The 17,017-nt window shown below is 40.3% G+C and overlaps 1 protein-coding gene across 1 annotated transcript; it reads left to right on the top strand.

Annotated features, from left to right (window-relative positions):
* The first annotated feature begins 172 nt into the window (after window positions 1–172).
* On the top strand, window positions 173–16,714 carry LOC121990744 (cell division protein FtsY homolog, chloroplastic-like). The gene is made up of 5 exons (XM_042544823.1): window positions 173–522; window positions 15,869–16,085; window positions 16,156–16,260; window positions 16,348–16,421; window positions 16,520–16,714. Exons 1-5 carry the CDS (start codon window positions 173–175, stop codon window positions 16,635–16,637), a joined length of 864 nt encoding a protein of 287 aa, XP_042400757.1. The 3' UTR covers window positions 16,638–16,714.
* The last annotated feature ends 303 nt before the right edge of the window (window positions 16,715–17,017 follow it).

The following is a 17,017-nucleotide window of genomic DNA, read 5'->3' as shown; positions in this document are numbered from 1 at the left end:
TCGCCACTGGTTCAATTATTCATCTGCAGTTTCCTGCACAATTCAATTCCTTAAAAAAAAAAAAAAAAACAGTGATTGGACAACAGGATCCAGAAATTATTGCCGCCTGACATTTCATTCAGAATGGCGAAACGTGTCCAAGAAAATAAAGGCAACGTCGTCAGGAAGAAAGATGAAACAGACGGCAGACGAACTGCACCAAGCAGATGAAGCCGCCCGAGGTGATTACAGATTAGCAATCAATCTGATTGCTACACAAACAACCATTTTGGAAAGAAAAAAAAAAAAGCAACTGAAGAAATTAAAAGTTAACACGAAGACGAGCAACAAGTGGCTTTGGCTTCGGCAGGTTCTTGCCCCGGAACTACTATTTGAGTTCCTTTCAGTGAGTTTGAGTTTCCGGTCGACTCAGGCTTCGATCGCAGATGTCTCCGGGAAGAAGAGATTCTCGCGCTGGAAAAATTCCGTTGCGTCGTCGGTGGGCACCGCGAGAGATTCTCGTGCTGGGCAAATTCCGTTACTGTCAGCATGTCCGCGTAGTTCATCGAGCCATCTGGCCACATCATCAAACGACTGACGTTTAGTTATGTCGGAGATAAGCATCGCTCCCATCAATTTGCGATCAGTCAAAGTTGATTGATTGGCGGAGATGGATCCTATCTATCATGGGATTCATCCTCAACACCTAATGGAGGAAATGATCTATCTTCTATATCATAAATTACGATTAGATATGTGCTCCGCTGCCACCGCGCTTCTGTAGTAGGCACTTGTTAGTGTTCGAAACCGGTTGCAAATGGAAAAATAGAAATTTAAGCAGAATGATTTAAGGGTGCGTTTGGTATGTACGTTTTTTTTTTTATTTTCTAAAAAATATATGTTTCTAAAAAATAGAAAATAATTTTTTATCATTTTTTATTTTTTTAGAAAACGTTAATTATTTTTTTTAGAAAATAAGTATGAAAAATATAAATCAAATATTATTTTTTAAAAAACTGAAAATAAAAAATACGCATATCAAACGTACCCTTAGTTTTACTGAATTTGGGGATAAATTAGTGTTGGATATTGGAGCCTTAAATGGACCAAAACGATTTTGAGGAAAGAAGCCATCAATTGTTGAAAGTCGCAATTGACTTCAAAATTGAAATATACGATTCGCGTAGATAGATTTAGACTATTAATTTGCTCAAAACCGATTAAGGGTGAATGAGAAATTAATGTTTAAAGTCGGCCCAAAATAACATTTATTATTCATTAATAAAGTGCATGGGAGAATAGTCCCACATCGAAAATTCTCGATGTGTATTCTCTACTTATTAATGAAGATGTGTTAATGGAGTTAACACAAAAATAAAAGGACAGGTGCTCCTTTAGCCCAGGGCGAGCAGGTGCTCGCACCTGTGAGCCCTCCACGTGCGCACGTGCGCAATGGGCGCTTTGTAGGCGCACTTTGCACTTGCAGTGCCTACGTGTCAGGCTCGTACCTGACGTGGCAGCACCTATGCGGCATCCTCGTGGGCAAAGGGAGATGACTAGACAGTTGACTTAGGGAATGGATGGCTACCGTTGATCAACGTTGATCAAATAGGTATGATGGATCGCTTGTGATGCGATCTAGAGCGTTGGATCGCAAAGAGTAACGATCTGACGGCTTGGGATGAGACTTGATCTGAAGCATCGAATCAATGGATCCAGATCCGATGGCCGATGACAATAGGCGGGATCTGAGGGTCACAACTCCTCAGATCTGATGGATGAGATTGAAGTGGGCTTGGAGAAGGGTTGTATCTTGGGAACGAATTGCAACAATCCGTTAAGCACCGTAGCGGAGCAATATCGTTTACGGAGATAGTGTCGAACACTAGCCTCGACGATCAGTTTGCATACTCCAGAAGCTACCCGGGATAAACAGTCGTAAACGATATTTCGTGCAAACTGATATGGCTACCAACGACATTCCGACGGTCGTTCTGACCGTCATTCTGACCGCCATTCCGACAACCATTCCGCACGGAGAAAAGCCGGAGAAATTCACCGGAACCGACTTCAAAAGATGGCAGCAGAAGATGTTGTTTTATCTAACAACGCTAAACCTTGTACGGTTTTTGTACGAAAACACGCTAGCCGCTACGGAAGGTAGTAAGACTGCTAGCGATGCGTGGTCTCACGGAGATTTTCTGTACCGCAATTATATACTCAACGTCTTAGACAACACGTTATATAACGTATATTTTTCTCTGGAGACGGCAAAATCTTTGTGGGAATCCCTTGAGAAGAAATACAAGACCGAAAATGCTGGATTGAAGAAATTCATCGTCGGTCGGTTTCTGGATTTCAAGATGGTGGACTCAAAAAGCGTCTCATCTCAAGTCCAAGATATATAATTAATACTGCATGATCTGGACGCCGAAGGCATGAAGCTGAACGAGACATTCACAGTTGCTGCGGTAATTGAGAAGCTCCCTCCGTCATGGAAGGATTTCAAGAATTACCTAAAGCACAAGCAAAAGGAGATAGGGCTGCAAGACCTGATCCTGAGACTACGAATAGAGGAGGATAATCGAAAGTTATCCGACTCGGAGAACAAGCGGACTATAGACGAAATGTCCACTTTGGTCGGGCGAGCTAAAAAGCGGCGGTTCAAAAGAAGGCTCAGCAAAAGTTAAGGCTCTGCTCTGTTGTGGAAAGGCGGGACACTGTCAAGGGCTGAGGCATGAAGAAGCCAACCAAGGGGCCAAAGGATGCTGCGAATCATGTCGCAACCTCTCTTGAGGACTTGGATCTCACTGCAGTTGTATTTGAAGCCAACTTGGTGGATACCAACCCGAAGCACGGTTCATTGATACTGGAGCAACTCGTCATATCTGTTCCGATAAGGCGATGTTCTCCAAGTATACTCTGATAAATGGCAGGAAGCTCTATATGGGTAATTCCACGACGTCGCCAATTGTTGGACTCGGAAAGGTTGTTCTGAAGATGACGTCCGGAAAGGAGCTAACACTCATTGATGTACTCCATGTTCCCGACATTAGTAAGAACCTAGTTTCTGGAGCGGCATTGGTCAAGGCCGGATTTAGGCTAGTGTTCCAGTCAGACAACTTTGTACTTACGAAGAATGGTGTATTCGTAGGAAAGGGGTACCTAGAAAAGGGTCTATTCAAAATGGTTGTAATGCCTGTACTCCGAAATTTTGATGGTAATAAAATAAATGTTTCCAGCTATGTTGTTGAGTGTTTTAATTTATGGCATGATCGACTCAGACATGTGCATAATAATACTCTCAAACGTCTCGTCAAATTAAATTTATTACCAAACGTCAATATTGACGGAACACACAAATGTGAAGTGTGCGTGGAAGCGAAAATGACAAAACTACCTTTTCATTCGGTGGAAAGGACAATAACTCCTCTAGAGTTAATACATAGTGATCTATGTGACTTGAAATTTGTGCAAACTAGAGGAGGTAAAAAATATTTTATTACTTTTATCGATGACTGCACAAAGTTCTGTTATGTCTTTCTTTTAAGAAGTAAAGACGAAGCCCTAGAGGCGTTCAGAACCTATAAAACAGAAGTTGAAAACCAACTTGACAAACGAATTAAAATAATTCGAAGCGATAGAGGTGGAGAATATGGTGCACCGTTTGATGAATTTTGTATAGAATCTGGCATTATCCATCAAACAACGGCGCCTTACTCACCTCAATCAAACGGTGTTGCCGAACGTAAAAATCGGACACTAAAAGAAATGATGAATGCCTTGTTGATAAATTCAGGCTTACCTCAAAACTTGTGGGGGGAAGCAATATTATCGGCAACTCACATTCTCAACAGAATCCCTCATAAGAAAAATGATAAAAGTCCATATGAACTATGGAAAGACCGCGAGCCATCGTACAAATACCTGAAAGTGTGGGGGTGCTTGGCAAAGGTCGAAGTACCTAAACCAAAGCAAGTAAAGATCGAACCTAAAACGTTCGATGCGGTATTTGTCGGATATGCCCATAATAGTAGTGCATATCGTTTCCTAGTTCACAAATCAGACATTCCTGATATACATGTGGGAACAACCATAGAATCTCGGAATGCGATATTCTTTGAAAACGTATTCCCAAATAAAAAGGGAAACGTTGAAAGTGATAACAACGGAAGTTCAAACAAAAATGACGTTACCGAACTTAGCTGTTATAAAAGGACTATTGACGATCAAAGTGAAGAGCCACGTCGTAGCAAACGGGCTAGAGTTGAGAAATCGTTCGCCAGATTTCATGACTTTCATGTCAGAAATGGAACCAAGAACATTAAGTGAAGCTCACTCTAGACCCGATGCTCCAATGTGGAAAGAAGCTGTCAATAGTGAAATTGAGTCTATCATGAATAATCATACTTGGGAATTAGTAGACATTCTTTTGGTAATAAACCATTAGGTTGTAAGTGGATACTAAAACGTAAGTATAAAGCTGATGGATCAATTGACAAGTATAAGACCAGACTTGTAGCCAAGGGGTACAAGCAAGAGGAAGGCCTTAATTACTTCGATACATACTCACCGGTGACAAGGATTACGTCCATACGAGTGCTAATAGCCATTGCAGCACTGTATGACCTTGAAATACATCAAATGGATGTTAAGACTGCGTTCTTAAATGGTGAGTTGGAAGAAGAAATTTATATGGAGCAACCCGAAGGGTTCATGGCTCCTGAAATGAGAAAAAGGTGTGTCGACTTGTTAAGTCGTTGTACGAACTTAAGCAAGCGCCTAAACAATGACACGAAAAATTTGACAAAGTAATGCTGTCAAACGAATTCAGAATAAATGAATGTGACAAATGCATTTATGTCAAAAACACACCTGAAGGCTATGTAATTGTCTGTCTATACGTAGACGACATGCTAATAATGGGCGATAATCATGATGTAATCATGACTACAAAGAAAATGTTGACCAGAAATTTTGATATGAAAGATATGGGTAGCAGATGCTATATTGGGAATTAAAATTTTCAGGACATCGAAGGATAGTTTTAACACAATCCCATTATGTAGAATCTGTATTGAAAAAATTCAATGCGTACGATCTCTCTATAGTGAAAACACCTATGGATCTAAGTCAACACTTAGCGAAAAATCATGGTGAGACCATATCGCAGTTGGAATATTCTCGGATAATAGGCAGTTTGATGTATCTCACAAACTGCACACGGATATTGCCTATCAACAAACTGAGTCGTTTTACGAGTAATCCAAATGACACCCATTGGAAAGCATAGATGCGAGTTCTCAGATATTTGAAATATACTATGAACTATGAATTACATTATGGAAAATATCCCGTTGTGTTGGAAGGATATTGTGATGCTAATTGGATATCAGATACAAAAGACTCCAAATCCACTAGTGGATATGTATTCACGATCGGTGGGGGAGCAGTATCTTGGAAATCCACTAAGCAGACTTGCATTGCTAGGTCAACTATGGAATCCGAGTTTATAGCACTAGACAAAGCAGCTGAGGAAGCTGAATGGCTGCGGAATTTCTTGGAAGATATTCCGAGCTGGATGAAACATGTGCATGCCGTATTAATCAACTGTGATAGTCAATCGGCGATTGGAAGGACACATAGTAATATGTATAATGGGAAGTCACGACATATACGTCGTAGACATAATACCATTAGGCAGTTGATCTCGAATGGAGTGATTGCAATCGACTATGTTAAGTCCAAAGATAATTTGGCAGATCCTCTAACAAAGGGGTTGAGTCGAGATCAAGTATACTGCTCATCAAGAGGAATGAGATTAAAAATCTACAACTGAAAATGACTGTAGCGGTAACCCAACCTTGTTGACTGGAGATCCCAAGATCTTGGTTCAATGGGACAACGAAGTTACAGAAGTTGTGGTCCAGCACATTAGATAGTTTATCTCTATCCCAATCCTAGGATGAATTTGTGCTGTCCTACCTCATGTAGTGAGGTTAAGCTTATGCTTTTAGTGACTTCTATACCTGATAAGGTGGAGTATGGTAGGATACTCTTGATAGAAGTGTCACCTATGTGAGTGTGAAGACAGGCCGCTTCAATGAAACACTCATGAATCCAAGATGGTATCCATGGCCGAAACGGAACCAACCATGAGAACCTAAAGTAGGTGAGATAGATCTCTGTGTGGGTGTTATTGTCTAAGTATACACCAACAGCTGAGCAGTTCAAGACATCACTGCGCAGCCTAGTATACTCGATAGCATTTCACTACGGAAGGTTCAAAGCCACAAGCTACCTCTCCCGATGCAGTGACTTATCGATTGGACTCTTGTAAAATGTCAGCATGCATACACGCATTGCATTAATTTCCATTCATATGGGGGATTGTTGGATATTGGGGCCTTAAATGGACCAAAACGATTTAGAGGAAGGAAGCCATCAATTGTTGAAAGTCGTAATTGACTTCAAAATTGAAATCTACGATTCGCGTAGTTAGATTTAGACTATTAATTTGCTCAAAACCGATTAAGGGTGAATGAGAAATTAATGTTTAAAGTCGGCCCAAAATAACATTTATTATTCATTAATAAAGTGCATGGGAGAATAGTCCCATATCAGAAATTCTCGATGTGTATTCTCTACTTATTAATGAAGATGTGTTAATGGAGTTAACACAAAAATAAAAGGACAGGTGCTCCCTTAGCCAAGGGCGAGCAGGTGCTCGCACCTGTGAGCCCGCCACCCGCCACGTGCGCAATAGGTGCTTTGTAGGATCCTCGTGGGCAAAGGGAGATGACTGGACAGTTGACTTAGGGAATGAATGACTACCGTTGATCAACGTTGATCAAATAGGTATGATGGATCGCTTGTGATGCGATCTAGAGCGTTGGATCGCAAAGAGTAACGATTTGACGGCTTGGGATGAGACTTGATCTGAAGCATCGAATCAATGGATCCAGATCCGATGGCCGATGACAATAGGCGGGATCTGAGGGTCACAACTCCTCAGATCTGATGGATGAGATTGAAGTGGGCTTGGAGAAGGATTACAACCCTTCGGAATGGATGATCTAGATCGATCCAGCCCAAGGAACACATCCACTCACCCAAAGGACACTCAACCTCTTCTTTCAGTATAAATAGAACCCTCCAGATGACGGAATACTCACTCAATCCTCTCTTCTCTTCCTCAAGCATTCATCTCATCTTGTGCATTCAAGAGTCCAAGAAGTCTACTAGAAGGTTCGCTGATCTCGGAAGTCGGAGTGCTACGATTCCGAGACGTTCGTCGTCGTTGTATCTTGGAAACGAATTGCAACAATCCGTTAAGCACCGTAGCGGAGCAATATCGTTTACGGAGATAGTGTCGAACACTAGCCTCGACGATCAATTTGCATACTCCAGAAGTTACCCGGGATAAACAATTAGCAAACTAGAGAGTTGGAAATTTAGTTATTTATCATCAACTATAAAAACGCTAATTCATCGTTAATTGACATAACGACTGATTATTACTGATGCTTCAAATTGGTAGCTGACAAAATTTATTTCCGATATTAGCGAGTCTCTATATAACGAGGAAATAATTTATTTTGTCATTAATTATCGACTGTGTATTTTAAATATTAACGGCGGAATAAATTATCACGCTCTACAAGATAGAATTTAAACTCCATCTCTATTTAGCAATGGATTGTATTATCCTTAGTTAATATTTAAATACAGTGCCAATATCTAGCGGCGGTAGAATAAATATTTAAATATAGAATGTAATGATGAAATATGTACCCGTCTCTATTTAAAGATGAAGTTTAAATTATATTTTCATATAGTGATGAAAATTATATTTTTGTAGTTATTAATTTTAGATTAATTATAATTTTATTATTAACGATTAAATTAGAGATGGAAATATAATTTTATCTTTATTAGAGATGGAACTTTAAAGTTTTTTCAAATTAGAATAAGAATGTTAATTTCGTTTCTAATTTTGTCGCTAAAGACTAGTCTTTGTAGTGATAGTTGATATGATAAGTGAATGAGGTTTTGCCACTTGAAGTCGAGTGATCGAACCTTAGAACCAGTGGAGCGTAAATTCCTACATCCTATATGACACACACCTCTAATCCGTTTATCTTCTCAATTATTATAATTTATCTTCCCCATATTAATTCTAGGATATAAGCGTTTCGCCTTTGCCACTTGATGCCATCAATTGTTAGTTTGGAAGGGCAAAGATTAAACAAGAAAGCAATACGTGTCACAGTATTAACTTAAAACACTACAGGATGGAATTGGTTGAGATGGCAAGGAAATTAGCTCTATCTGGAATTTTACCCTCATATATCAGCTCAAGATGGATATTGGGCCAATCATTTGAGCAACTTTTATAGCAAAAACAAATGCAAACTCATAATTTTCTGCAACAAAATCCCTTTTCAGAATTCAAACCTTCAGACATAAACTGAGGCATTCAGGAGAGGAATTTAAGGAAAGCCTTATGTGGAATAAAAAGTTCTCAGAGACTAAAATTTTGTGGTGATATGAGTACGCTACTATAGTAATCTATAATTACATCAATAAATAATAAGCATACAATAAATGTTAATAAGAGTAAGGTTAAGAATTTATGTATCTCCGGTTGAAGCATCGGGTTTGCCGACTGTCTTTAGAGAATTTATTGCCGCCCACGGTACAGAGGTTCTCCGGCAAAATCCTCCCAAGATCCGACAACCGCTCGCGCCGTTTGTAGGTGCACTCCAAGACGAATGCCGCACTCGGACTCAACCTCAGATCGCAGAACCAAGCCTCAGAACTTGGAAAGAAGAAGAAGAGGAAGAAGAGAGCAGAGGAATGCTTTGTTTTTTCGGAGTGATTTAAGAAGGAGCAGAGGAAGTGTATTTATACACTTGAAGCAGTGCAGAGGAAGCGACGCACGCTTTGCTTCTGCTTCCTCATCTCACGCGCGGGTGCGCTGCTTCGCATCTTCACGCGACGCGGACAGAACCGAACAGATGCCGTCGCGCTGCTTCGCTTCCTCGCGCGGACAGAACCGAACCACCAGGTGCGAGGGACAAAATCAAACCGGACCAACAAAAATAAACCAGGTCACCAAACTGGCAAAAACAGACTAGGCCGCTCGCAAGCACGAGGCCCACGAGCTGGGGATTTGCACCCCCCCTGCGCGCGATGATCGCGTGCGTCGTGCCCGGTTTATGGATTTCGGGCTCGAACCCTCCGAAACCACCTGATTTGGGCTCAGCCCGCGCATGCGTGTAAGTCCCCTTAACATTGCTAAGCATAGATGGAAGGACTCCATATATAAGGCCTTCCAACTTTCTTGGCTTAGCAATGTGGGACTAAAAGCATAAGGGATAATGTGAATTAAAACTCAACAATCCCCTACTAATTCAAATTATTTTAGTCGAAAACAAAGATAAGTTCTGAGGCTTGGTTGCAATGAGCTTTTAGTGAAAATACCTTCTGGTTTGAATTTTCGCCTAAGTACACCAATCTTATTCACATAGGTTTGAAGAGAACTGAGTCTTGATCTTAAACCTTTTATATGTGAAGATCAATTGGTAACAACTCATCACTGGCGACGGTTGAATCCTTCTGGGTTGGTGCATTACGGCCATGCCACCGAATCTTGTTTCATATATGCTAAGGAGAGTTGCCTAGACCCCCCACACTGCGGCCCCACAGTTACACTTACATAGGTGAGTTCTCCAAGGATGTACTGCAAGCATCTTGTCATTAATACCTTGAACTCATTAAGAGCTCCTAAGCTCATCCTTACTAGTAGTCAAACATCTATCCAGGGAAGAGACTATGAGATTACATCTCAATCAATTTGATGCTTACGATTAATCCTTATAGCTTGTTTATACCACATTGAGCCTACTTCTTGGGATCTCCAATCAGATAGGTTGGGTTACTGCTATAGATGAATCCAGGACAGACCTCAGTCCCATTCCCTTACTGGATCTCTTGATTTTCTCAGAATCAAGCCCTTTAGTGAGTGGATTAGCAATATTGTCCTTTGAACTTACAAAGTCTAATGACACCACTCCAAGAGACACTAACTCACGAATAGACTTTAATCGTATTCGTACATGTCTCTTCTGTTTCTGGTTATACTTGGAGTTTCTAATTTGAGCTATTGTTGTTTGATTATCACAGTGTACTGAAATAGAAGGTATTTGCTTCATCATCAAGGGAATTTCAAAAAGAAGACTCTTCAGCCAATCAGCTTTAGTTACTGTGGTATCCAAAGCACACAATTGTGCCTCAGATGTAGAACGGGTTATAATCGTTTGTTTAACACCAAGCAACTGCACCGCCTCCAAGTGTAAAGACATAACCAGTAACGCCTTTACACTCAGCAGTGTCCGCTATCCAACTATCATCACTATATCCCTCCAGGGCTGCAGGGAATCTCCCATACCACAAGCCCAAAGATATAGTGCCTTTTAGATATCTGAGTACTCTGTCTAATGCATCCCAATGCGTTCTGTCCGGATAGCTGGTAAACCTGCTCAATTTCCATATAGCAAAAGAAATATCAGGTCTAGAACAATTTGCTAAATATATTAGACTACCTATTATTTGTGAGTACCTTAATTGAGACACTGCCACACCACTCTTATTCTTGTGGAGAGTTTTTGAAGAATCATACGTTGTGACTACAGATTTAACTTGGCTATAGCCATATTTCTCTAATACTCTCTCAATATAGAGTGACTGAGAAATTGCTATTCCATCAGTTGATCGAGTCAACTTCAGCCCTAAAATCATGTCAGCACAACCCATATCCTTCATATCAAACTTACCACTTAAGAGGACCTTAGTCTCATTAATAATAGAAAGGTTAAAACAAAAAAGTAGAATATCATCTACATATAAACATAAGATAATACAACTATCACCTTTCATTTTAGCATACACACATTTATCAGAGTCATTCATTTCAAAGCCAAACGATAGCATAGCACTATCAAATTTTTCGTGCCACTGCTTTGGGGCTTGCTTCAAACCATAAAAAGATTTAACTAACCTACAGACTTTATTCTCATTTCCAGAAACTACATGTCCCTCAGGCTGATCCATATATATCTCTTCTTCAAGATCTCCATTAAGGAATACCGTTTTGACATTCATTTGATGAACCTCAAGATGATATATGGATGACAATGCTATCAACACTCGGATTGTAGTAATTCTAGTAATAGGAGAATAAGTGTCAAAATAGTCAATCTCTTCTTTCTGTTTAAATCCCTTAGCAACTAGGCGAGCTTTGAATTTATCTACTGACCATCAGGTTTTAATTTTCTTTTAAACACTCATTTACATTCTATAGTGTTACACCCAGGAGGTAAATCTACCAACTCCCAAGTGGCATTAGAGATAATAGAGTCCATTTCATTTTTAATGACCTCTTTCCAGTGCTTAGCTTCAGGAGAAGCCATAACATCTCTATATGTCACAGGGTCACCTTCTATATTATAGGTGATAAAGTCCTGGCCTAAATCTGTAGACACACGTTGCCTCTTGCTTCTTCTTAGTTCTATACACTCACTAGATTCATCTAGTCTAGAGTGACTTGAGGAAGGTATACCTTCTACGGATAATGGGGCCTCTTCGAAAGCAGGCTTATCTCTAGTAGGAATACTAGATATAGACTGAGGTGTTCTTATCTTCATAGGAAATATATCCTCAAAAAATGTAGCATCGCGAAGTTCGACAATAGTATTTGCATCTATTCCAGAAATTTCTGATTTAATAATTAGAAATCTATATGCAATACTATTTTGAGCATAACCCAAGAAGATACCATTTACGGTCTTTGGACCAAGTTTTTTTTCCTTCTGTGTTCAGGTACTAGTACCTTTGCAAGGCACCCCCATACTTTAAGGTATTTCAAACTTGTCCTCCGACCTTTCCAAAGCTCATATGGGCTTTTATCCTTAGACCTCATGGGGATTCTATTTAACACATGACATGCAGTGTATAGAGCTTCCCCCCACATGAAGTTGAGTAACCCAGAACTGCCTAACATGGAATTAATCATATCTTCAAGGGTTCAATTTTTTCGTTCTGCTATACCGTTGGATTGAGGACTATATGGAGCAGTTACCTCATGAATTATACCTGTATCTTGACAAAATTTTTGAAACATGTTTGAGGTAAACTCTCCACCCCTATCGGACCTTAACCTTTTAATAGATTTATTTGTTTGATTCTCAGCTTCAGATTTAAAAATCATAAATTTATCTAAAGCTTCATCCTTAGTTTTCAGCAAATAAACATAACAATAACGAGAGTGATCATCAATGAAGGTGATGAAATACCTTTTATGATCTCTCGTTATTACACCGTTAAACTCATAACAGTCAGTATAGATCAATTCTAAAATATTAGAATTTCTCTCAACTGATTTGAAGGGTTTTCGGGTTTGTTTATATTGCACACAAACTTCACATTTTTTCTTATCATTTATATGCTTAGGAATCATGTCTAGGTTCATCATCCTTTTCACGGTATTAAAATTGACATGTCCTAATCTGTCATGCCATATATCATAAGACTCAATGTTATATGAACAACCAATATCATTAGATTTATTTAAGTTAGCATTTTCTACATTGAGTTTAAATAAACCTTCATTAAGGTAACATTTTCCAATAAAGGTTCCTAAATGTAATATTACAACTTTATTACATTTAAAGTGTTGAGACCTTGACGTTCGCTAGAGGGGGGGGTGAATAGCGTCTCACCCAAATCGTCGCTTCCTACGCTTGTTAGTGCACAGCGGAAACAAAAATACTAACAAACAAAAGCAAAGCTAACCCTAGAAAACAATAAACAAGAAGCAAACCCAATGACACGTTGTTTAACGTGGTTCGGAGATGAAGCTCCTACTCCACGGTTGTCGGTAAGGTGGACGATCCCGATCCGTCGGTGGATGACTCCTCGGAAAACCTCCGGCTAGCTCGTGTAGCTCCTTGTGGGTAGAGAAACCTCGCCACAACCTTGTACAAGCATGCTAGATCACTTGGGCACTAGGAGACTCTAATTAGGGTTAACCACCACTAATTTCGTCAACTTCAACCAAGCTTCCAATGCTTGGTTATATAGGCCACGGGTTAGAAAACCCCGCCTACCAGTCGACTGCCAAAATATGCAGTTGACTGCCCTTCGTGGAAATTCGACCATTGCAGCCCAACGGCTCGATACCAACCCTCTGTTCGCTACCAGTCGACTGCACCAGTCGACTGATGAAACCACCAGTCGACTGCTACAGTAAACCCTAATTTTGGGATTTTACCCCGAGTACATTCACTCAACACTCGTTCTCGCCCGACCAACCTAGACCTAGCCTTCTAGCCTCCTCCATCAACCTTGCGCCCCTCGGATGCCTCCCCATCCTTCACGTCTTGCCTTCTGGAGCTTCCATCGGCCTTGTCATTGTTGTCGGGTCTTCCTTTGCCAAGAGGTCGCGCCTCCGGGACTTCATCCATTGCCAAGTCACACTTGGACTTACGTTGCCAAGACTACATGCTTGGACTTACACCGCCAAAACTCATCCTTGGACTTTCCTCCTTTGCCAAGATCACACTTGGACTTACGTTGCCAAGACTATATACTTGGACTTACACCGCCAAGACTCACCCTTGGACTTAAACCTGTATCCTGCACACTCACAATGCATATCAAATACAATAATAAACCTAACTTAAACCTTTGCCTAAACATCAAAACCTAGGGTACCCAGATTGCTCCAACAATCTCCCCCTTTTTGATGTTTGGCAACCCGTTTAAGTTAGGGAAACAATATAGCAATACATATGCAAATAAATATATGTAATCTACACATGCATAAATCATGGAACCTAATCCTAGGCAGCTAGGCTCCCCCTTCACCTAAGCTCCCCCTTGAGCTAGGATTTCTTGCAAAGGTAAACTTCTCCCCTTTTGCTAATAAATGAGCAATCGTTCCCCCTTCACCTAAGCTCCCCCTTGAGCTAGGATTTATTGCAAAGGTATGTAAGTTTCCCACTTAAACCTAAACTTCTCCCCCTTTGCCATACATAAAAAAGAGCTCCAACAATATCCCAATTATTGGACTCTTTGACCTCTAATGACCATAAACATCATGTATTAATCCCCCATAAGATTACATACATGTTCACCACTCTTTTGGTCATTTTCTAATGCTTGAAAAATATTTTCAGACTGTATCAGTCGACTGCAAGAAGTACCAGTCGACTGCCCTCATGAAAACGAGCTTACAGAGACATTTTGTGCTCGTGAACAGTGTTACCAGTCGACTGGTAAAATTAGCAGTCGACTGACCTCGTCAAAATGAGCTTACAGAGTTCCTCTGTGTTGAAAATTACTGTTACTAGTCGACTGGTAACTGTACCAGTCGACTGGTAACTGTACTAGTCGACTGGTACTCTTTTTGGACAAAAATCAGCCTTTTTTACCCACTTTCAGAAATACGTCAAAAATTTCACAGACCTCCAAAAAATTCTAAATTTTGTGGAGAGGTCTATTTTATCCATGTCTACTTGGGAAAAATATATATAAAAATATATTTATCATAGATCCCAAGATTGACACAAAATTCAAAACTAGCTAAATGGTTCAATTGAACCTTGACCTAAAGTCCTAGTTTTGGCTTCCTCTTGATGTATCTGCCCATACTAAACCATAATGCATCCCTAGCATTAGTTTATATTACATATATACATCAAAAACTAATTTTCATGCAATATGAACCCAATTCATATTTCCATGCACGAAACATATCCCAATTGTGCCAACCCACTAGGTTAGAGGCTTAAGTCTGTCTCCTAACCACTTGGCACATTTGATAACCCATCTACCATGGGTTCCAAAGGCTCTTCCTAACCTTAAGATTCTTAACCTTAGTCACCTCCCTTGGCGACTCATCTACTATGGCTAGGCCACTTCGATGCACCTCGGGTGACACTTGGCCTATAAAACTCACCTTCTTAACCTTAGACATCTTGTCTTTGGTTAGTTTCTTCTTTCCCTTCACCTTAGACACATCATCCTTGCCATAATTATATGTCACCCTAGCATATTCCTTCTTATTGGCCGTGGATGACTCTCCCTTGTCCTTGGTCACACCTCCCTTACCAATGTCATGTGCTACCTTAGCACTTGACCTCCTTTTTGTCTTGGAGGGACCTAATTTGGCATTTTTGGATCTTTGACCACTCAAATACATGTCAAGTCCTTTAGGTCCAATAATGAAACTCTCTAGGACTTTCTCCATTTTTTCAAGCCTTACCTTCAAGGCTTGATTTTCTAATTCTAGGGTTCTAACCCTAGAGTCAACATGTCCACTTTGGACATCACTACAAGAAAAACGTCATTCAACAACACTCAAACGATAACGGTTTTATACCAAACCGTTGTCTTTTTGCCTTTTAACAATGGTTTTAACAAAAACTGTTGTCTTTTAGTAATTTTTTTGGCCTATGACAACGGTTTTTAAAAATTATTGTCTATTTATGTTTTTTTGGGGATACGACAACGGTTTTTAAAGGGTACGACAACAGTTTTTTAAAACTGTTGTCTATGTACGCTTTTTTGGGATTACGACAACGGTTTTTAAAAACCGTTGTCTATTAAGTGTTGTTGAATGCGATTATTTTTTCTTTCGCCACTTTTTCTGTCTATTAAGTGTTGTTTATGCCTTGTTTTTTTGTCTCTTTCCCAAAACCCTACTCTTCGCCACCTCCTCCTCACCACCCTCTTCGCCGCCTCCCTCCTCACCACCCTCTTCACCGCCTTCTTCGCTGCCTCCCTCCTCACCGCCCTCTTCGTCCTTTTCTATCTTCGTTTCCAGGGGAGTCTCTTCGTCAGCTTGGTTTCGGTGCGCAGCCGGGAAAACCGCCGGGTTCTTCACCCAGCTGGGTCGCTTCATCAAGGAGAAGGCCAAGAGCGATGTTGATAAGCTCTTCTCCGGATTCTCCAAGACGCGTGAGAGTCTCTCCGTTGTAGATGAGCTCCTCCTCTACTGGAACCTCGCCGACACCGACCGAGTTCTGGATGAGCTCGAAGAGGTGGCTAAAAAAAGGATGATCATGCAGTGGGAAGAGTTGACTTTGATTTTCAATCGAATTTTTCTTGTAGGCACTTTTAGTGTCTGATTTCGGCAAGAAAATTTCGTTCAAGATCGTGGACAGCCTTCAGGAAGATATACTAGCGGGGAAGCTAAAGTCTGGAAGTGAGATAAAGGTGAACTTTTTCTTTCTTCAGCATCTTCCTTGTAGGTTTTTCCCCTTCAGTAACTGCCTAAGTTAATTCTCATTAACAAATATCTAGGAGGCTTTGAAGACGAGCGTGCTCCAGTTGTTGACAAGCAAGGGCAGTAAGACAGAGCTTCAGCTGGGATTTAGGTTCTAGACTTTGAATTATTCTTCATGTATTTTATCCAATTGGTCTTTCGTCCAAGCTGGACTCAATTGCAAAGCCTTTGATTTCCATGTGCAACCAGAAAACCTGCAGTGATTATGATTGTTGGTGTTAATGGAGGGGGAAAGACAACGTCTCTTGGTAATCATTTTGATCTTGTATGTTCACTTGCACATTTTCCGTTTATGCTTTCACCTTAAAGAAAGTAGCGGAGTGTATTCTTTTCATCCTTAGGCTAGGTACTTTACCCAAGTTACTCAGGTTTATTTTTTGTGTAGGATTTACTTATAAGATGTAACAGTGATCGCAAAATCTTTTTAGCAAAGTTCTTCTCAACTCATCTATCTGTGTTTGAATTTTGGAGTTAATTCTACCTCTCATTATGCCCCTGTATTGATTGCAACTAGACATGTAATTCATGTATAGAGATGAATTGGTTGCTGATTGATAAGGCAAGAGCTGTTCCTATTGTGTTGAAATAGTTATAAATTAGTAGCTAATCAAAATCTAGATAAAAAGGAGTTCACAGTTCTTCCTCTTCCATCTCATTGTGTGTTAACTAAGTTATTACTTTTTCTGT

Source organism: Zingiber officinale, chromosome 6B (genome assembly GCF_018446385.1).
Source record: "Zingiber officinale cultivar Zhangliang chromosome 6B, Zo_v1.1, whole genome shotgun sequence".
Classification (NCBI taxonomy): Eukaryota; Viridiplantae; Streptophyta; class Magnoliopsida; order Zingiberales; family Zingiberaceae; genus Zingiber; species Zingiber officinale.
This window is presented reverse-complemented; position numbering and strand designations above follow the sequence as displayed.

What these genes read in the sequence shown, in the direction of transcription:
- LOC121990744 (XM_042544823.1), top strand. Translation starts at nt 173, where the DNA reads ATGAAACAGACGGCAGACGAACTGCACCAAGCAGATGAAGCCGCCCGA. An exon ending in GCTGGGCAAATTCCGTTACT is followed by an intron (nt 523 to 15,868) that starts GTCAGCATGTCC and finishes CTTCGTTTCCAG; the next exon opens with GGGAGTCTCTTCGTCAGCTT. An exon ending in AGTCTGGAAGTGAGATAAAG is followed by an intron (nt 16,261 to 16,347) that starts GTGAACTTTTTC and finishes ACAAATATCTAG; the next exon opens with GAGGCTTTGAAGACGAGCGT.